This window comes from Triturus cristatus, chromosome 7 (genome assembly GCF_964204655.1).
Source record: "Triturus cristatus chromosome 7, aTriCri1.1, whole genome shotgun sequence".
NCBI lineage: Eukaryota > Metazoa > Chordata > Amphibia > Caudata > Salamandridae > Triturus > Triturus cristatus.
The window spans coordinates 516,279,147-516,302,202 of NC_140590.1; the positions used below are offsets into that span (position 1 = coordinate 516,279,147).

General features: G+C 46.7%; 1 protein-coding gene across 2 annotated transcripts in view; it reads left to right on the forward strand.

Moving 5' to 3' along the window:
• Nucleotides 1–23,056, forward strand: part of SEPTIN9 (septin 9) — an 844,294-nt gene that overhangs the window by 229,044 nt on the left and 592,194 nt on the right. Inside the window, exon 1 of one of the 2 annotated variants that reach the window (XM_085616877.1) lies at nucleotides 13,219–13,456. The exons of the other annotated variant lie outside the window; for it this stretch is intronic. Coding sequence (XP_085473003.1) covers nucleotides 13,435–13,456 — 22 coding nt within the window. The 5' untranslated portion in view covers nucleotides 13,219–13,434. Of the gene's footprint in view, nucleotides 1–13,218; nucleotides 13,457–23,056 lie in introns of those variants that run through there. 2 annotated transcript variants of the gene reach the window in all.

Consider the following 23,056-nt stretch of genomic DNA (forward strand, 5'->3'; position numbering starts at 1 on the left):
TTCGACCTGGGGTGTAACTGAGCCCCCATCCATGAGTAGGAGCCCTCTCTGGTTTTCCAGAGCTGCATCTGATGTGTCATAGTCCCATTTGGGATATGGCAGAACCTCGTCTTGGGTGGCAGAGCCTCTCCTGCTGGGTGAGAGCCTCCTCAGTGTGTCAGAGCTTCTCCTGGGGATTCTCATCCTTTGCTAGAGAAGAGAGATGCGTGTGGTACTTGTTGGAGCTCCCTTCAGTGCACAGAGCTCTTCCTCATCAGCGCTTCCTCTGAAACGTCAACCTCCTTTGGCTGGTCACAGACTCACTTGCCATGCTCAAGCTTCTCCGGTCCCGGCAATGTTCCCCCAAATAAGTTTCCTCTATCCTATTAAATCCACATCTGACAACACTGGGAGGAGACTCCGACACCTTCCAGACACTCTCACAGCACCCTAGCTCTTTGCCTGCAAAGCTGGGTGAGTGCTGTGGTAGAGGCAACCTTGGAGGGTGTGGCTGTATACTTTAATGTGTTGCACGGACAGTTTACTTGCCAGGCAAAGGCGCTACGGTGAACTGGTCATCTGCAATCATTCTGTTCCACTGGGTCCACTCCTCCAATGTGGCTCCACTGATACTTCTGTGTCAGGCCAATGGCTGTGGTTAGTAGCGGGAGTTCTCCTTGGACTGGGTAGGAGATGATTCTATTCTGAAGATAAGTCCTTCTTAGTAAGGGTCCATGCAAGCCTTCCCCAAGCTTAGGTCTTGCTGAAAGAGAGGCAACAGGTTGCTCCAAGTTCTGGTAGCGTCATCAGGTCCTTCTAGGATGTTGCTCTACGTTAGACTGGACCACAAAGTCCACTATATGTTTGGTTTCCGGGGTTACCTTTACAGTTTCTAGCTCCACGCTTCAAAGGAGCTTGGATACATTTTGGGTAGCCAACCACCTTGTAGGGACACAATTTTTGAGCTGTCTGCTAGGCAGAATAGGGTAGTATGGTCTGAGTGGGTAGGGTTTGTGTAAAGAACGCATTCTGGATTATAAGCAAGAGTTATTCTTCTTCGCAACAAACACTTGTGTTAAAGGTAGGGCCCTGTTACAGAGAACTACACGGATGTCCATTTACCACAACACACATAGATAGAATAAAAAGGCCATTAACCAGGTAATGACTCCAACCTAAACCCAGGAATGTCACTCACTCGAGGTTTAAGGAAGAGCTCTTTCAGTGCTGCTCAGCCAGGCCGAGTCCAGGACCCTGACAAGCAGCGCTCTAGAACAAGCACTCTGGGGTCAGCGACAAGCAGGTGAAAACAGAGGGACCTTTTAGGGGAAGCAGCAACAACTTAGATGATGCGGTAGCTGGATCAAACAGCTCTACTGCATCACAGCTCCTTTTTGAGTGTCAGAGCCTCTCCTGCATGGCAGAACCTCTTCCTCACTGCCCGCGTCTTCCCTTGAGTATCAGAGCCTCTTCAGTGGAGCGTCAGAGCCTCCTCCTGCATGTCACATCCTTCCCTTGAGTGTCAGAGCCTCCTCCTGCATATCACATCCTCCCCTTGAGTGTCAGAGCCTCCTCCTGCATGTCACATCCTCCCCATGAGTGTCAGAGCCTCCTTCTGCATGTCACATCCTCCCCTTGAGTGTCAGAGCATCCTCCATTGAGTGTCAGAGCCTCCTCCTGCATGTCGCATCCTCCTCTTGAGTGTCAGAGCCTCCTCCTGCATGTCGCATCCTTCCCTTGAGTGTCAGAGCCTCCTCCTGCATGTCACATCCTCCTCTCGGGCGTCAGAGCCTCCTCCTGCATGTCACATCCTCCCCTTGAGTGCCAGAGCCTCCTCCTGCATGTCACATCCTCCCCTTGAGTGCCAGAGCCTCCTCTTGTATGTCACATCCTCCTCTTGCATGTCCGAACCTCCTCCTGCATGTCACATCCTCCCCTTGAGTGCCAGAGCCTCCTCCTGCATGTCACATCCTCCTCTCTGGCGTCAGAGCCTCCTCTTGCATGTCACATCCTCCTCTTGAGCGTCAGAGCCTCCTCTTGCATGTCACATCCTCCTCTCGGGCGTCAGAGCCTCCTCTTGTATGTCACATCCTCCTCTTGAGCGTCAGAGTCTCCTACTGCATGTCACATGCTCCTCTTGAGCGTCAGAGCCTCCTCTTGCATGTCACATCCTCCTCTCGGGCGACAGAGCCTCCTACTGCATGTCACATCCTCCTCTTGAGCATCAGAGCCTCCTCTTGCATGTCAGAGCCTCCTCCTGCATGTCACATCCTCCTCTTGAGCGTCAGAGCCTCCTCTTGCATGTCACATCCTCCTCTCGGGTGACAGAGCCTCCTCCTGCATGTCACATCCTCCTCTCGGGCGTCAGAGCCTCCTACTGCATGTCACATCCTCCTCTTGAGCACCATCGCCTCTTCTTGCATATCAGAGCCTTCTCTTGCATGTCACATCCTCCTCTCGGGCGTCAGAGCCTCCTGTTGAGTTCCAGAGCCTCCCTTTGAGCCAGAGCCTTCTCTTGAGTGCAAGAGACTCCTCTTGATTGTCAGAGCTTCCCCATGAAAACCTGGGCCTCCTTAAGTGTCAGAGCATTTACTGGGGTTTCATGGTTTCGCCTCCATTCTCTATTCTCCAGCTGCTTCAACGCTTCCAGTGGTGTGTCAAAGAATTAGCAAGTGTCTTTCAGAGCCTCAGTTTCAGTCAGCAGCGGCTACTGCAGGTAAGAGCGGTGGGGGCGGCTAGGGGGGAGAAGGAGGGGGGGTCAAGAGATGACCAGAAGAGAAAATTAATTAAATAATTAAGTTTCCCTCGTGGTCATCTCTCGAAATCCCCCCCCAGCTGGCCCCATCGCTCTTACCTGGTTCCAGTGTGCTCGCTTGAGCGACCTCTGGGCCTCTCCTGGCACAGTTCATACCTTTCACGCAAGCCGGAGTGCTCTTTCACAACTATTTGTATTACGTGAGCAGTGGTTTGGGGCTACAGAAAAAGATTTTGCAATTGACAGTTTTGCTTGTGCGTGCTTGAAGTATGCATATCCTATTATGCAGAGCTATTTGTCACCACACCCAAGCTGTAGGGCCTGGCACATGTCTACAGACAGCCTCTTTCTAGATACCTGAGGGAGTCAAAGACCTGAAGAGACTTCACAAGGAGGCCTCGAGGCCCTTCGAAGGCACTAGTCATTGCGGAAGCCACTGCAAGTGCCAGCCCTAAGGTTAGCAGATGACTCCATGTTACCAACCACATAACACTCTTATCCTCAACTTTTCTTTCAACAAACATTGTGTTTACTTGAGTCAGTTTCGTTTTTAGGTCTCGGCTAGCGAAGGCTGCGCTTGCGCAGTCTCGCTCGCGAGATTTAATGACTTTGAGTGACTTTGAGAAGAGGGGCTTGCACCCGCCCCTCTTCTCTCCTGTTCTCCATTGGCTGGCCTTTTAAATGCAGGCCAGCCACTGGAGAAGAGGTCCAGTCACTCCGTTGAAGCCCCGTCCTTTTCGGATCGGGGGGCGTGTTTTTTGCGAGAAGTCTCAGGGAGGAGACAACAGCAAAACACGCCCCCAAATCCGAAAAGGACGTGGCGTTTCTCCGAGGCATTTTCTGCTTCGCCTCGGAGAAAGGCGGCGGGGTTAGGCTGCTGCTCTGGTCTGCTCTGCTGCTCTGGATAATTGATAATTATCTTTTAACGATATGGTGCCACGGATAAGATCGACTGCCTGTTCATACTGTATTTCTATGCTTAAAAAAACAATAAATGTAAAAATTGACCAAAAAAGAAATCATAACTATATTTTTTAGAAACATGGCACGCGTTTTGCTTGGTTGGGCGTTTCGCTTGGTTGGATATACCGATGCATGGATGGAAGTGGGAGAAAGTCCTTTCAAGATGGCCGGTGCCGTTGACTAGGGGAGCCTGGGTCCCGGAGGTGAGAGACGTGCGCACGGCGACAGCTCAGTCGGGGTTCATGTTGGTTGTTGACACAGCGGCTCAGTCACACTCCTCCTTCCGGAGGTTCGTGTCAACAGAGCCCGGCCATGGAGAGGCCGCGGGATAAGCTGTCACGTTCGCCTCATGGTCATCGTGGCTCCCGGCACGGCCCCCACTCAGTTAACGGCTCACGGCCCCGTTCCTTGTCCTCCGATAGGCCCCGTAGTTCCCGGCCCAGCTCCCCTTTTGCTACTCGCCGCTCACGGCCCCGCTCCCCTTATGGTTCCCGGCCTCGATCCCCTCATAGGCACTATAGTTCCCGGCCTCGCTCCCCACATAATTTCCGTCGCTCGCCGCCTCGTTCCCGTGGCTCCCGGCCCCGCTCCCCCGGTAGTCTACCTGGCTCCCGGCCTCGCTACTCCCACCGGTCACGACCCACTTACGGCCCCCATGACCACAGGCCCAGGTCTCGTAGCCCCAGGTCCCGCTCCTCCCGTGCCCTCAGGTCCCGCTCACCGCTAGGTTACCGTGGCTTGCGCTCAAGCTCCCCTCTGCCCCCGCTTCCGCTGCGCCCTTACGTGCCCCACGGTTCCCGGGACCTCTCGCCCCTTAGTCTACGGCTGCGCTCTCCCTTTGGTGACCGACCCCGTTCTCCAAGTAGCCCGTATGCCTATCCCCTGCACAGCCCAGGGAACCTGTCCCCTCTTCGTTCCCGCTCCCCTTATCGCTATCACCCAGGGAGTCCCCGTCGCCGCTCCTTCTCCCCCGGGCACCGTCCCCCTCATGACTACCCGTCTTCACCCTCGAGGGGGCTGCCCGAACTGGACTCCTCACAGCGGCCACGTGACCCGGAGGACCTGCGGTACCGCCTAACCCGGCCCAGTCAGAGCGGCGACGGACAGGTAGGGCTCATGTCAACAGGTGAAATTGTTTTCGGAAGCATAGTGGTCATAACTAGCATCCTAAGTTCACTTTTATATAGTCAACCTCAAGACATGGGTGTTTAACCAATAGGTACAGGCAGCATGATCGATCCCACAGTGCCTGGAGACTATCACCAGTAAAACAGTTTCGCTTTACAAATCCTGATTAATTGTATATAGGCGATGCTGCCTTGTTCACGCAAGTATGTTTTGCAGAGGCAACGTTTGATGTGCATATGTGCACAGCCAACTGAAAAGGAGTCCACTTCAGTGACAGGGCTGCTGTGACTAGCTTTTGGTTCATTCCTTTATTTTTTTTAATATTCTGTTATATTGATGCAATTTTTTTCCGAATTCCATATGGGGAGGGGGCGGCCGAGCACTTTGACAGGGCCGGTTTTGGTACCCAGTCCGGCCCTGGTCACAGCAGTCTATTAGCAGCACAGGACGAGCACGCGCACCTTCCCTATGCCGGGGTCAGTGACGCGCCTCTGCTGCTTGAGAGATGACCCAGTTGTGACGGAGGAGCGCGCGCTGAGCACCGGCGGTTATCGGTGCAATCTTTATGACTGTTGTCTCTTGCTCTCTGCCTTGCACAGAGTTCATTCACACCGGGCCCAGAGCTCCTCATGCCTCACACCTGTTAATCTGGGTTAAGGGGTGCAACCTTCACCTACAGGCCAGCAAGGGGGTGGGGCAATGGTGCGGTGCGAGGGGTTCGGCACACAGATCGACAGAGACACACGGGTAAACAGGAGCACACATTCAAACACACAGTTACACACAAACACACGTGCAACTGCAGGGATAAACTGACGCATTTATACACAAATGCTAGACAAACATTTCCAGACACACATCTCAACGTATAGTTACACAGAGATATGCACGTGAACACTTGTGTTAAGTACCCAGGTATGCTACAAAATGCCAGGCATACAGGCACAATCTGTGACGTAGGCATTCAGGCCGAGATAAACCATCCTGTGCATATTCGATGATCAGTTACACAAAAACATAGGGGTAATCTGGCACACGTATCTTCAGCCACCTAGATGAGCATTCGGTAGAAGGCACACATACACAAGTTTGCAAGCACACCAACGTGATCAGGCCTATAGTTAAGCCACACTCACCATCTAGAGCACCACACAGCTCTAAGCCATCGGGGTGGCAACACATGTGCCTCCTCAATGGTACAGCCAGGTCATACCCTACAGTGATGGTACATATAAGACACAGCTGCTGTCATCATCACACACACAACATGCCTCCAGTCACATACTTGGTTAAGCGTTAGTTGCCGAAGTGTTCGCCTCCTGAGAGGTATATCCATTTCATGTTTTTCTGCCTCATCTACATCACCCGCAAACACATAATACGGCATCAAAGCCACACATACTGCTCCACCCTAATTCATAACACCATCTAGATGGCCACTATCCAATAAAATCAATCACAGAGGAATACATTAGTCTACTCCAACCCTGCCAGTTACTATCCACTGACTTACAATATGACAAACCACCAAATACAATATCAACAGAATTGTAAAGTGTGCCCAGATTGTGAAAGCACTGTGGGATGCGATTTGCTGCTGAAGTGGGTGTATTAAGCAGACTGCGTTTCCTTCCTTGGTACTTCTACTAAAAATGAATGAGGAATTTATAAAGCGCTGGAATCACCCCGGCAGGGGTATCTCCGCGCTAGCAGCGGATAGAAGCGAGGAAGTCGTGAGGGCGCTCAATCGTTAATAAGCTCCGTTTTTAATAGTTTTCTGATTTTAAGCAAGTTAGGTCACTTACGTAAGGCACAGGGGAGCGAGTTCCAGAGACGTGGGGCAACATAGAAACGAGCATTTACAATGCAACGGTCTCGGCATTGTTAAAGTTAGAGCTATTGGCATTGCTCATGACATTATTTTTGTTTGTTTTTGTTTTTAAAACATGTAGAGAAGCAGCATTGTTATTTACAATGTCAATAGCTTAATCAGTGTGTGTGTAGGTGGCTGTGTGTGGGTGCAAATGCAATAGGTCTCGCATTTGAGAGTGATTAAGCTATTGACATTGTAAATAACAATGCCGTTTCTTTAAATGTTTTAAAAACATAAACAAAAATAATGTCATGAGCAATGCCAATAGCTCTAACTTTACCAATGCCGAGACCATTGCATTGTAAATGCTTGTTATCCACTGGCGTGAAGCTGCATTACAACCCACACAATTGATTAGGTGAGCAAACTGCAGACCAGGAGTGAGACTCTGCATCTTAGCATCATGGAGTCATCTGATGGCTTAACCAGTCCACCAGTTCCTAAGCATCACAAAGGTGTTTGTCGAGAAACCACATTTTTAAATGAAATTACAGTCAGAAATAGTTATATCGGCCTCAGCTACAGAAAGGGCTTTCCATAATATATGTTTCCATTGAGAAATGGCTGCCCTATAACATGGCGCCACATTGTTGACTTGCATAAAGATTTAACCAACCCCTGCAACTCTTGTTCATCTCATTCCAACATTTCTTGCCTCAGGAAGAAATGCAAAATCACCCAACCAGTCAAGGTGCATCCCTTCATAGGATTACTACAGTCTTTTGTATACAGCAGAGTTTCTCTTCCTTTTAGACCGTTTTTGGACTGCTTGTGTGGTCTCAGAGAGGAGTAAAAATGTCAATCACTAAGCTCGTCATAAAAAGTGGCTGTTCTCCTCACAATTTAATATATTAAGTGCAATGAAATTTCAAGTTCTTCCTGAACATCAAGTGACTTTCATGGAGTCAATGTCAGTGACCATCATTTAAGTCTCAAGCAAGCAGAGAAAGTGAAACCACGTTAGAAAATAGCAGAGAGGACCTTCTTGGCCTAGATGGAAGTCTACAAGCTGCACTAAACCTTTAAGCTGTCAGTAGCGAGAGATACTAGGGAGCACAAGATCGGCATGCCCAATGGGAGTAGGAAATGGTCTTGAAGTTACTTGGATTAGATTTACTTCTTCCTTAACCTGGAGCCAACAAATCCATATAGGGTCAGGGGAGCGATTCATTCGTAAGAATAGCTACTCGATTATTCCCTATCAGCCGGCTGCTTTTCTTCTGTACGCACAGTGCAACATTGAGTATTTATATAAATGAATGCCGGTGACACCCAAGTTTACATTACACTAGGAAATGATGATGAGAGAATGACTAGAAGAACATCCTTTGGCCACATGTACTCATGGATGAAGGAGCCATTCCATTACCTGAATGTAGACAAAACCACAAGCAGAGGCAGAGCCGCGAGCATTTCCTATTGGTTGGCCTGCAAGCTTGGGGCCACCTTCAGCCATGTCATAAAAGTTCAAGGTAGGAAACTTGGAAGTTTTATTCAACTTGTACCTCATGTTTACCTCTAAAATGATTGATTTGGCCAATTGCTCCGAGCTATACTTTTTTATGGTTCCAAAAGACCGTCCACTCTTTCAAGTTAAGCAACAACAAGCAGTGACTCAGACAAGGGCCATGGTGATCGTGCAACGTACTCTACAACTGGCTACCACTGAAACTCACTAAACGCGAGCAGAGGAGGGGGAATCAAGTGTTCAGAATAGGAACAGGCAAAAACCTGACAAGATGAAACCACCAATCCTGCAGGTGCTCCATGTAGTCAATTGAATTCAAAATCTTCTGTGTTATTTGCGAGGCAAAGTGTGTATTTGAAGAAACTTGTACCAAGTTACACATCGTTCACGAGTGTTTGGTTGGGCGTCTCACCCTAAGAGAAGACCTTAAGTGTTAGACTCTTTGAGGCCTCAAATAGAAACTAAAGGCTGAAACAAAGTATCTGCCTCAGAAAATTACATTTTTCAGAGTAGCCTGGGATTTAGTACACACAGTCAATGAGATATGAACTGAAGAGTATCAGATAGGATTCCCATCGCATGTCGAGTGGAATCCGAGTACTCTGTCAAACTATGCGTGTATTTTTGTATGCATGCTTGCATGTGGCATTTGTAAAACACAAACCTAACTGAACTTCCTTTCACTGGACGACACTGAGCCCTGCAACTCTCTCTGTAAAATATATAAACAAATACAGTTTTTATAAGACACAGGTCACTGTTTTGTGGCCTGTCTGGGATGACTCAGCATTTCTTTCAAATTTTTAAGCTTGATAAAATGAGTACAGCCATACTGTTGCCTTATAACGAAAAGAGAACTACTGCTATATGAACCACTTTTTAAAAACCAAATCTTTATGAGTTCCTATGCTATTTCCATCCTGGCACTTGAACCATGACCTTCATGCCTCATCAACCTTGTTATCTAAACACTTCTTCAAGCCTGGAACCCAGCTTTGTTGAAGGCTAAACCTTTCCTTCCTTGGCTTTAAATTAACACTGCTGTGGCAAAAATTAAATCACACACCTGGTCGCAAAAGAGGCAAACCCTTTAATTAAAATCCAGAATTGTTTATAAAGAATATGAATGTATAGAATATCTATGTTTCTAAATTCGTTATAACAGAAAATACACAAAAGCCTTCCTGTGTCACTGGTGCTTCAGAAAACTCTTCACACTCGTGCAGGGTAGCTCTAACTGGGAAAACTCACAGGGCTTAGAGCAGGGTGATGCCCTCATGAACACAGCCCTTCTGGGGTGCAGCTCTCTGTATTGCACCCTAGTTACAAGGGACACAGTGGGGACTGTGTTGGACTAGGTGGAGGTAACAGCGTCTCGCAGATGAGATCAGCCAACGCCCTCGTCCATCTGTTCATACCAACGCATAAAAGGTCTCTGTCTCCTCAGCATACTCAAATGATGCTCACAACCAGTTGCAGTCTAACTTCCACTTTTTGTCCCAAGCTAGAGGAACCCCACTTTCCAACCACCCAACCGTAAATAAGGGGGTGTCACCACAGGCTTTGAAGAACAAAGGGCGCCCTGAACATAGACCACTGGTTGATGAACTTAGATTGGTGCATGAACGCCGAGAATCTGTCTATCAGGCCAGAGGGTGTCCAAGGAAATTCGATAAGGTGTGGGGCCCTTGCAAGAATTCAGAGATATGGTCTGGCACACTATCGACGATGAGAAGATGCGGGGGGCTCCCAGAGAAGACACGATATATGTGCTATGGGGAAATGCAAAGTGACTTGTTCTTTTTGTGCACTACCATGGCGCGTACGGGAGAGCCACTGAGCCGGTTTAATTTTCCACTGATGAACAAGAAACTGTGCGATGTGAACTGGAAACGTGTCAATTTGCTTTTTATGGTTTGTACAGTTTGTATCAGCTCTAAACACTCAATAAAAAGAGTTATAAAAAAATAAAGTGGGTCTTTTGAATGAGAAACTACTTCCAATCCATGTGTGAAATTGGTCATGGACAGTTCTGCCTTGGCCTCAGGCACACTGTACTCCGGGAAGCGAAGGGGTCTGGTATACTCAAAGCACACCAGAACACCACACAAGCACCGCATACCGCCATCACCGCCTGGAACATATTCCTGCTTGTGCATGCGTTGTGGTGCACCCTGCACAGCATCCACTCACAGCCCACGCTAGCAGCAGGAACGTAACCTCTGACTTCACGGCGGGCCTCCTGGCTCCACAGGACTCTCCGAACCACGTCCCTCCAGTGACACTATTATCTGGTGGTTATCTACAAGCTACCAGTGAAGCAGAGAAGCATCCTATTTATTTCTATAAACAGCAAGTCGAAAGTCCTTATATGTGCTTTCTAGCCTTCATTTACAGAGCCAAGACTGTCGTCAGTCTATGTGATCTTGGGCAGATCAAGCAAGTCTTGCCCCTCACGCGCTCACTTAGGAGATTACAGGCACACAAGATTGCAAGGGAAAGAGACAGGTACAGAAACTCAAAATCGAGAACGGGAAGTCAACCTGCAGATCTCATTCAGTAGTGTGCGTTGTTAAATGCTCAGTAGTGAATACTCTAATGATGCAGCATGGCATAGCGCTGTGCCTCCCGACTGACAGTGTTCTGCTCGTCCTCTTCCCCTTGCCTATATTAAAGTTCAAGCACTGGACCTCCGCCAGGCTACGCAAGACTGAAACGACTGCTGGGAGGCAGACAGTCCTAGTTGTGCGGTGTAGCCTCATCTCGTGCTGGTGGAGGTCTTGTGGTTCCTATGGCAGAGTTTAGTTACACAGCACCTCAATATGTGGCGGACACACAGCAGCCTACAAGGAAAGGGTAGACTTCGTAGCAAGTCAACTTATCTCAATGATGGTAGACCTGGGGCATTAGTATTTACGTGTCTAGTACATTACCGAAAGGCCAGTAGGGTTGGAGTACATTCAGCCTTGTAGGCTGTGACTGAGGAGCGAAGGGCCCGGGACCCCCATGTCAGCACGTGAGCGTATATGCCCAAGGCCTATAAGCCGGTTACTGACGTGGCCTTCCAGCTCTGTTCTGAGGCTTTCATTAGCCAGACCCAGCTTCCTCGGTCACTTCCGATTAGGAGCACTTGTGGATAGCAGGTGGGCTCTCTGCTTCTTCCGTCGAAGCGCATCCCCTTTACAATCCAGTTACAGAGACAGGATAAATAGCTCCAGAGGAAAGCAGGCCTATTGAGAAACCGAGTCACAGGCTTCAGATTTCAGAAGGCTAGTAGGGCTGGCGAAGATGTAGTCTCCTGTCTGACATTGTCTCTGGGCAAAGCTTCAAATACTTGGTGTATGAGGCAACCCAGATGGTTTACTTCCCAATCAGCAGTTTTGGATTTTGTCTCTGAAGGAAGCTTGCTGTGCTGTTGCATGCTGTGTGTGTTGAAGAAGCTTGCAATGCAGCACTGTTGCCTGTGTTATAATTCCTCTGTGAGCATGAGGGGACCTTACCCTGCTCCAGCATGTAAGACCTTTTCTGGTGCCTCTATTCATTGCTGCTTGTGCTGCATATTTTTGCTTGTGTAAATTAAGCTTGTACTACTGCTACCCATGATGTAATGATGTACCTACTCATTGTTGCAGTGACCCCTGCTGCCCATACTCATGGCTACTGGAATTAAATGATGCTGCTGCTGCATTGATTTCCAGCGTTTGCCATATAGTAATCCGTCGGCAGCATAACTAACAGATTTCTGAATTTCCAACACCTTTGATATAGCTAACATGTTTGTGAGCGAAGACTGCACAACTGTGGTTCGTGCTCTATCTGTTGTGTGTGGAAAGCTAACACTGCTGCCGCAGGTGCTGTACTTGGGAAATCGGCCTGGGCACACTAAATAAAAGTGGCCCACATTTGCATATTGCCTCTCTGCAAAACACTGTTTCTGCAAAATTTTATTAAAGAAAAAGGGGAGGGGGTTAAAAAAAAATGCACGGATTAGTTTGCACTGGTGAAACACACCTGAAAACATATGAGGCCACTTTGGCTCAATCAGCATATATTAATGGGCCGGCCTAGCAAGAGAAAGGGAGTGACACCTCTGCCCGGTGATAAAAGGGACGTAATGGACGCCCATCTGTCTCCAGAGAGACCACTCAGGCACCCACTGGGCTGCTGGCAGCTGCGAACAATGCAGAAAAAGCCCAAAATCGAGCCGTGGCCCGTGGAGGGTGTTCCGTGGGGCGGAAAGGCGGGGCGGGGGTACGAAAAATGCCCCACATGCAGGGCGATGCAGGGCACGCTATGAAATTTGTTTTATTTATTTAATTGTTTACTTACCTCCAATTATCCATATTCCGGTTTTTCGTACCCCCCACCCTGCCCCTCCCCCGCCCCGCCTTTCCGCCCCACGGAACACCCTCCACGGGCCGCGGCTGCCAAAATCGCCCCAGGCTGCTAAAAAAAAGCAGCCCATGGCTGGAACTGGACACCGGCCCCTCGGGCATTGTCCGAGTGCCCGTGTTACCAATCCGACGCTGCTTGTGTTTATAAATGAAGTTTGCAGTGCATTTAGTTGCATGACCTCTTATGGTGTGCCTGAGCGTTTGTATAGGGGGCATTGCTTTACCCATGCAGTTAAGAGTGTGCGAGGGAAGCTTGCACAGCTGCATGTGCTGTACGTGCTCGATGTATGTATGAGTGAAGCTTGCACTGCTGCTGTCTGCAGCGTCTCCTCCAGACAAGCCTAGAGCAGAGAGTTGCACACTCAGTCCACTGGTCTTTTAAAAGACACCGGCATATTGATGCTCTGTGGAACGTTTTGCCGCAGAATAAATAACATTCATGTCTTAAAATATTCTTCGGTGGTTGGGGTGTGGGGCGTGTGTGCTGGATGCAGTCACTGGCGCAGAGCGCGTGCCAGGCCCTTCCTCAGCAGTCAGTGTAATTTCCTCGGTCACACGGGTTCCGTACTCCACCCGGCCCTCCCCTGACTTCCCGTTTTGACATCCCTCCCGCTGCCGCGGCTTCCAAGACAAGACAAGGCAGCCTAAGTCTGCGGCCGAGGCATATGACGAGCACATGGCGGTGCGGGCGCAGCGCTAGGCCGCGCGCTCCGCCGCGCCACAGATTGAAGGAATTAGGGCAGACAAAGAGCCTGTTCCCAAGAAGGAGGGACGGAGGGAGGAGAGAAAGACGGAAAGAAAGCGAGAGAGCCAGAGTAACGCCTCCTAAAGGGACGGACCGCACCGGGGATGCTAAATATACCCGGCCGGAGTGATGGAGAGGGACCGAATCTCAGGTAGGAAAGCCCCTGGTTTCCGGTTTGTCTTTCAGCTGTGGCCCGTTCTGCGCGCGGCCTCCCGCCTGCGAGCGCCTGGACTCTGCCTGCGTGTCCTCCAGGCGGGACCCGGTGTCCGATCACACAGCCGCGTGCGCGTCTGGATACAATTTTCCTCTTTCGTGTCTTGTTGCTAACTCCGTCCGCAGGCCTGCACTGTCTGGCGCGGGGGGGAGGGGTGGGGGTGTTGTTGTACCGGACCTGGCAGCGCCATGAAGAGAGTGAAAGTGACGACAGCGCTGTACTTTCACTCGCGCCGCGGATGAGGAAAGTGAAACAGGAAGATTGTTTTAGTTCGCGCCTCCCTCTTTCCCAGCCCGTGGCTGGTGAAGTGGCAGTTATCAAAACGTATCCTTTTTTTAGCTCCTGGTCTTTGGCACCAATGCACCTTTCTTGGTCCAAATGGTAACCGTAGCACCCACAGCCACATGATAACTCTCTTCAGAACGCTGTTGTACTTTGTTGATTTGCAAAGACTTTGTAAAGAGCTTCATGTGGGAAGACGCTTACGCGCTGACCGCGGCTAGCACGCGGCGCTGTTTGTTGGCCATGAACGAGAGCCCCGTGGCATGAATGTGCATGTTGATTCACTGTCCAAGTGGGACTGAACCAATGTCACTGCATGCGCCCCTTGCCCAGTGACACTGGAATACAAACAAAACGGGCCGAGGTCATACCTAAACCTCAGAATGTGTCAGCTGAGGGGGAGAATCACTTTCATAGCGGGCATTATCCAGTGTTAGTCTGTGGGTTCAAAGCACAACTCAGTGCGCAGGTCTATGGTGCCGGATTTCAGAGAACTTTAGATAGGGAGGGGCACTGCCTTCCAGTTACTTCTGAATGTATGTTTCAGATCTCAGCTGCGAAGAACAAAATGGTTCTGACCTGTTTACTTCAGTTCCAGCTCAGTAGGTTTGGGGTTTTACCACTGAGTACTAGACAAAGACAAGTTAGAGTTGAAACTAGAAATGTCAAAAATAGTAGGAAATTACTTAAGGGCTGGCACTCTTGCACGTTAGTGGCTAAGGTTCCAGCATTCAACACATGAATAACTCACAACATGTCAGTGTGCCTTTGGACTATGGTGTACAGCTTTCTCTGTGACAGTACTGTGTCTTCTGTAGGCCACCCTAACATTTGAGGTCTATTGACTTATTGAAAGTTGAAACAGTGGGTGTTTTTGGTGGTAGAAGTAGTCTATGGAGCAGCGAAGTTGACGTAGTTACCCAGTACCCATCCTCTCTTGCATCCTGGCACAGCCACCCGCCACCACCATGGCATATCAACAGCTATTTGTGTCTCTTGTCTGGTGTTAAGGTTTTTGTTGTGCACCTGTTTGTCAGATGTCCTGCTTAGACTTGTTTCTTGTACTATTTGGTTTCCTTTCTACCTTTCAACACTGTTGATCTACTGTTTAGGGTCAGTCATATATGGCTCAGCTAGGCGCTGACACAATGCAATGAAACAATTATTTGATTCATATTCCTTTTCCATTACTGCAAATAATCCTTGGAAGATGTCCTCAGAGTTCCCCTAAATCCACGCTCTAACCATCAAAACTAAATTTACGCCACTCACTAAATCATGATTTCATCTTGGGGAGTTATTGGAATGCTTGAGCTCTTAGGAAGGTCCAGTTCCATGTTTTGCTAAAACTCACTCTCACAAATATTTATATTTTTCCTCCTTTGGCACACTCAGTTCAATTATGGAACAATTCCTTTCAAGGGCATCATTTTAACCAACCTTTCATCCATGCCCTCAGGATTAACCCTCTGCATGCTGAAGCCCAATTCAAGCCACAAATGTATTAGGAGTTGTTCTTGCAGCATGTAAATACTCACCAAGGATCTGATTCTCAGAAATATTTTGTGCACCAAAGTTTCAATTTAGTGGACATGTGTAGTCGGCAACTGCAAATGACAGATCCTGAGAAATTAAATTTAGATCCACTGACAGATACAGTCTCAGGAAGAGTATATTGTTTCCGAAAATCTGTCAGGTAGACAGACCTTTTCACACTTATGGGCTTGGGAATGCACTGGGAAAATGTCATTTTCCATGGTGGGGCTAATTAATGTCTAATGTGAAAGTTTGTAAAACCCTCCACCTGTGGCATGTTAGAATGTCATGTACAGAAATATAGACTAACATAAATATTTACTCCTAAATGTGTAGAAAAGTGTAATCCATTGTAAGTAGATTTCTGTTATTAACTTTAATGGGACAATATGTTTGTATTTGATATTTACAACACAGTATTTATGTTAGGCAATATTCTGACCATCAAAGTGGGACCTTTGTGGGTGTTACAAGACATTCCTAGCACTTTTTCGGACTCAAATTAATAAGCATAGGGTAGAAGAAAAAGCAAGCCTATACTATGTTTCAATTCAAAATTAGATTTTTTCAGCACTGGTAGGTTGGTGCATTCAAAATCAGTTTTCACACTTAGGGGCACCATAGATACTGAAGGTGCACTGAGCATCCGCCAAGCAAAACCTCTAAGAAACTGCAGGCCAAATGTATGCATTGTCTACAAAATATCCAGTGAAATCTACTTCTACTAATGATCATAAGTACAATAACATGTTCAAATAACCTTGTTTGTAATTTCACACGACTTGTCAGATTACATGTTATTTTACTTTCTCTACACCTACAATGAACTTCCTTTCACTATTGAACCTTGACCCTTTTAAGTAAAATGTCTGTCTTCTATTATGACTGAAATTCGGTGTAAAAAAATGAAAACTCCACATATCTCACAAACCGAGAGGACAGACAGTAGAGCAAGACAGATTTTAAAAACACGCGCAGCAGGGCTACTGGTCCAGTTACAGAGAGCACCAGGGCCGGCTCTAGGGCGGTGCAGGCAGTGCAGCAGCACCTGGTGCTGACCTCCGTGGCGGGGTGGCAAGCGCTGAGTTGAGAAATAACAGGTTTGAAAAGCACCTGCTGCAGAGTTCCTTGTCTGTCCAGCAGTTTTCAGGCAACAATAAAACTTTTTAGATAACGCTGGTGATTAATGTTCCTGCTGGGCTGAGATCAGAGTTTTGTCCAGTGGCAGTTTCCACTCATGATACAGTAGCGTTGAGAGTTATTATGCGCGTTGCAAAAAATGTGTACCACACAATTCATGAACAGTATTTTATGTGTATCGCTCAGTAGGTTACTGTTGTTACCTTTTTGTTACAGCAGTTCATAAGTTACGAACTGTCATCAGAGAGCTGCATGCAAACAGCATGGTATCGGTTAGAATGTTATGTTTCCCCCCCGCAGTTTTTTAATTAACTTAATATTGCTAAAAATGGTTCATTTGGGTAGAATACATTATTTTTAGTAAAGCTAGTCCACTCTTAAAATATACTGCCTAGTAGTATTGTTGACATGTGACTCCTACACCTTGTAATCCCCATTGGCTCATGTAAAATGTCCTATAGAATGACTTACACATGTATGATTCATTGGCTTTGCGTAATGTGCGTGTGATGTAAAGTGCTCTGACACCCTACGAGTAGTGCTATAAATGAAATGCATGTTAGTCAGGGGCTATTGAGAGCTATGGGGCACTGGTGGAGCATAGTAGTGAGGGAATTTATGGAGAAGGAGGTTTGCTTGGGGGGGGGCAACAAAGAGTGTCATACTCGGCACTCTCAGTGCTAAAGCCGGCCATGGAAAACATAGCTGAAGCTCCCAAACATATGGGATCCTGTGGTGTATTCCACGGATCATTATCGTTCAACATTTACTATCAAGCAGTATCGAGTAAACATCTGCACAATCTACACAGTAACATAAACACCACCACCAGCACCACCTCCTGCTGGGCCATGTCTTCCAGCTCAAGTAAAGCTTCCTCTGCAGTAACGGGAATGAAACTGAGATCATCATCACAGGAGAATCTGAACCTGTCATTACCCTTAAACTGGCCTCCAGGCCTCAGGACTCTGCCTTCAACCACTTCAAAAACATAAAAAAAGCACAGGGATACTCTTTGACTCAAAGCTGTCATTTGTGCAACAAGCCAATGCCGTAGTCAAAGGGATCCAGCTATAGCTTTCCCCACTCCCTACAACTCCCACTCCACTACTCCAAACTGGCCACCATGTAAATGTAAATTTATGTGTTTTTTGTAAAGCGCACTGCTGCCGAGGCGTCGTGGCGCTGTAGACCGCTGGGGAACCCGTCCTGGCTATCCCTGTGAGATGGTCCCTCATGGGTATCTCCAAGGTGAAACCAGGCATCCCCGGCGAATGTGGGGGGCCGTTGAGGAGATGAGGCAAGCTAATGCCCAGAGTTGCCGAGTGTGATCCCTGGTTAGAGTAGGCACGAGACGAGAATTATCGAGTCCGCTGGCCCTGGTCCAAGACCCTGCTGCGTCAGGAATTGAACCCTGGTCCCGGGCCGTCCTCTGCTTCCGGGTCTGCTGCCTCTAACCAGTGAGCCACACTACTCCACTCATGGGGAGCTGATGAGATGCCTCATCATGCTCAACCTCTGCTTTTGTAACAACATCTGCACTGGCCACCCCAAAGTACCCATTGGAGGCAAAAAAGGCTACATTGTCTGCGGTGCCTGTCACAAAAAGATCTTGTTTGGGTGGATTGTCCTTTCGTTTCCGGGTCTTGAAGCTGTGGAATACTCTGCACTTTTACTTGAGATAAGAAACCCTAGAAATAACCTTTAGGAAGAATCTTAAAACCTGGTTGTTCAGGCTGACCTGCTTTTGGTGCCTTCTTGCTCCCGGCTCGTTTTATCTTCCCTTTCTCTGTAGTCTCTCTTCTTCCCATCTGTGTTGATGTTTGTGTAGTGCAGTCCAAGCGCAAGGACGCTCTGTTTGGAGTAACCATTGCGCTTTAAAAATGTATAAAATAATAGAACACAACATAACTAAGGCTAACAAAAACAGGCAGCCAGAATATGCCTAAACCGCCATAAATGTATCTTATCCATCCTTCTTTGGAAGCCCTATACTGCCATCTGTCAAAAACAGGATCGCTTTCAAGGTCCTTTGCACCACCCATAAAGACTTCTTGGTAAAAACCCCAAATTACATGTAAAAAGTAGCTCCAAACTAAGCTCCAGCTAGCAACCTCCATTCATCAGTTGCTACACATAAACACCCAGTGGTGTGAATAGATGTCATGTCTTGGGTCAGCCCAGATAAATGCTCTGGGCTGAACCAAGACATGATTAACTGATTTCAAGTGAATGCCCGAAAGTGGCTGGCCAAAGAAAGCCAATGATTGAAAGGTGTGGACGTAAAACTCTCTCTATGTATATTGTTAGAAATAGATCTATTTGATAGCTGTACTGTCAAAACCCAGACCTAAAAAAATCCAGTCTTAACAGATCTGTCTCATCATCACAAAAAATAAATTTCACTATTATAAAGAATGTCGACTATCTGTGAGCTGTGTTAGGGCGACTAGCAAACTTAATGTGATGCGGTTTGCATATGAAATGCATGCGACTGACGGTGTTTGCAGTGTAAGGACTGGCATTTCATCGTAAAATATATAGTTATGCTATTTATGTACTCTTGTGCCCACTGAGCACTTGAAAAGGGACCCATCTAGCACAACAAAGCAAGCCATTGGGGATAGCTGCACACATGGGACCCCTATCTCCACAGCCATCTGAAACAAAGTCTCTTCTAAAATTCCAAACACCAGAGGTCTCAAGAGATATGAATGTTTATTGTTCTAGCAGACCATTACAACTACCAATCAGGAAGATGAGGCTGGAGGGTTCACCGCTGCTGTAGACATCTAGGGTTGTAGCAGTATGTGTTGCATTTTTCACCATTGATCAGGGCCAGACTGGTTGTAGCTGGCATCGGGCATTTGCCCTGGAGCCTGGAAGGGTGGGGGCCAGTTTTGGAGCGGTGGGGGCAGGTTTTGATACTGGGGGCCGATTTTGCAGCGATGCTACAATATCGGCCCCCAGTAACAAAAGTAGCAGTGCTGGGGGACGGTTCTGGTTTGCAGTAGTAATTCACTCTGGCCTCCCACCCATGGTGAGGGCCGGTCCGACAAAATTGCTAGGGCTGCTTTGGGTTCCCAGTCCGGCACTGCCACTGATGCACAAATGTTAGTGCATACCCAGAGTCCTCTAGGTGCTGTGAATGGAGGATGGGAACTGCAGTCAGAGAAGCAGACGTGAACTTTGTGTGTTGGCGTGTGGAGGCTGTAGCCAGCACTCAGAGAGGCAGAAGTGACCCATGTGTGCTGGAGTGTGAGTGATCTAGGTAGCAGTCAGGGTGGCGGTGTGAAATGATGTGCCGGAGTGTGGAGTATCAAGGTTGCACTCAGCAAGGCAGACGGGAACTCAGGGACATTTGACTCTCATTGCATAAGTAAAGACCAAGTGATTCTTTGAAGGTGCTTGTTAAGCAAGCTTCAGTGGTCCTTAAGTTGGCTAGATCTACGCAGACATGGCCAATCACCAGATGCAAACAAGCAGGTAGTACAAAATATAGCAGAGAATGGCATTCACATACTCAAATGGACATTTTCCCTGAGTCATGTCTTTTTTTTAAATTCTCCTACCACTGGGAAGTGCAACACCTTTTTCAAATGCCAAAGACTCTTAAGAGCGTTATGGGTTAATTTAAGTGTTATTAGAGTCTTCTAACAGCAGTGAGATTCCGCCCCGCCAAAGCCCCTTTTTGAGGTGGAGGTCTCGACCACAGGACGCAAATCTGTTGTGAATTATAAAGAAAAGTTGAAAAGTTTATTAAAGTTTAAAACAAATGTAAATCTATTTTTTGGATAAATATTAATGTAAATTAGTTAAAAATAATATTCATTTTAAATGAAAAAACAAAAAATGCTTCAGCATTATTAACTTAGATTTGAATTAAATATTTTTTTATTTTGAATATATTACATTGAATTAAAATTATAACAATTCTGTTTCTTAAGAGTTAATAAAAAAGGTTTCTGACTTAAAACATGAAAATTATAGTTATTATGTAGTAAAAATATTAAAAGTTATCTTCACAATTAATTTAAATTATTCCTAATTATTTCATTAAACAATTAAAGTTGCACTCATATTGAAATTAAAAAAAAATTATGAATTCATTTTATAATAAAGTAATACCAATGCTTTATGGCTATATATATATTTCCTAAAATTAAATTAAATTTATTTTAATTTTATAATGTTAAAATAGGTTAATTTAATTTAACATTAGTGTCTAAGAGGTTCTATTTTTAGTCCCTGGCTCCATTATTTTCTATCCCATAAAGCCCCTACTGTCCTCCTATTCCCTTTATCTAAAAAACATAAGTAAATGCATGAAATCACTTCCCTGAATTCAACAGACCAATACTTTGCTAGAATAAGCGCTAACCTTCGTTTCCAGGAGTAATGTGCTACTCACTGTAAATCATTTTAAGGTCTTGTCAGGTGGAGTAAGCACTATATAAATGCAATTACAATGCAATACATTTGCTACATCACAAAACAGACTTCCAATGAAAGTTAGTGTTACAATGGCTACAGGGTACATACGGGGATGGGGGTACGGCGCGTACATACGGGGCTGGGGGTACGGCGCGTACATACGGGGCTGGGGTGGGGGGCCGTACGACTCGTACCCCGGGCACATGTGTACCCGGGGTAGGGGTCGTACACAGTTCGCTCCGTATGGGACGTTTTCCATACGCTTGTGCATTCGGAACACCGGTACGGATCGGACTTGTGCACTCGGACTTCAGTTTTACGACTCGTACGTAAAACTGTCCGGGGACGTCTCGTAGACTTTTCCCGAGGCGATTCGTATGTATTTTTCCCGTACGAATCGTACTTCACCGTTTGTACGGTACTTGTACGATTCGTACGTAAAAAAATATGGATACGAGTCGTACGGGAAAATAAAATACAGGATCGGAATCGGCCCCAAAGAGTTTTCAATGCTGTTATAATGAATTTATTCTCAAGCACCTTAGGTAATGTACAGCTGCAATATTGCACCACTAGAAGGTATCAAGAGTGCCATATCGCTGCAGGAAGCGGCAAATATTGCTCTTTTTGGGAGTCCACAGCTAAAAAAAACTCGTTTGCATCATTTATGTCCCTTACCAGAAACTTTTTTAACCCCTTCCATGCTCATGACGGAACGGTTCCGTCATGAGCCACGGTTGAGCTGTGCTCATGACGGAACCGTTCCGTCATGGGCCCGCCCGCGCACGAACCCTTCAGCACCGCGGCGGAATTCGCCCAGCGCTGAAGGGGTTAAGTGAACGATAGTGACAAATAAAGATAAGTGGTGAATAGTACAATGTTCAATCTCAAGAATGCGTCCTTTCCATGTGGGTGTTCTAGAAATAATATACAAACTGTTTTGTGTCGTTCTTGAATGAATGCTCTAGTGGTCTGTTTAGTTTGTATATATTTAGTTTACCCTTGTAAACGCAGTGTTGTGTAAGTACTATAGAAGTGCATATTTGAGTCTGTTAATGTACCGTTCATTTGTCTGAATCCTTTGCAGCAGTTGCACAATAGTCAAATGTATGTTCTTGGTTCAAATGTCCTTTGGTTAGAATGAATATACCTTAGTTTGTCCGATTGCACCCTCATTAGAATACATAAACATTTGATTAGGTTCAGTTCCTATGTGCCTGATAGTTAAGTATGTTTACTTCCTGCCAGTTTCTTTATGAAGCACCATTTCATGTTCACTGCATAGTAACCAAACCTACAGGCTTTGCTTTGGTAATGGCTCTGTGGAGTACTGTGTTATACTGTAGCCTTTGTGTACCATTTGTCAACCCCTGATGTTGCTTCAAGTGCTTTCGGGTAATTGAATAAGCATCTTAGGTTATTATGCATGGCTGGTCGAGTGTGTATTTCATATTGCGGTCTATGTTGGATGTATTTTGAAGATTGTAGGAGGTTCAGAGGCGTGCTTCAAGCATGCCAAAGCAAACATGTGGCTGTGCTTAGCCATTGCATGAAGCAGAAAGACACGAGAAACATACACACAACCTACCATACTTACTATCATTATTTCCTATGTTGACTGGGGAGTGCGCTACTGCTGTTGTACGTAGGGAGTAGGTGTGGGTTTGTAGCCTAGGTTAAGGAAGGGCATTACCAGGGCCACTGGATTAAGGCGATTTTTGTGGCCGTTGCAAATTCTGCATTATTATGGATTTGCCACCATTTGACACATAACCCATCACCTGCTGCATAATCGGCACATTTTAATTAAAAAATTGTTTCTAGGGCAAATGGATCAAAAAATAGTAGAAGTGCAGCAAACCGTGTTTAGTCTGCCCTAATTTCAGTGGTAATGTTTTGTGGGTTTTTAGTGGTAATTTCTCCTTGTTGGAAATCAGCGCTTATCATTGTTTAGTCAGCTTCCTAACAGTCAAAGTAGACGAAAGCTTTTTTGTATTTATTGTAATTATGAACGAAAGCACTTTCTTAAACCATTGTTAAAACCCTTGGCAATCACAGGTGTAAAGAAGCTTTACATCACCTGCTATTGCTGAATGCCTTAAATATCTGCTTCAGCATTTGCTCTTTTTAAAAGCTGTTATTAGA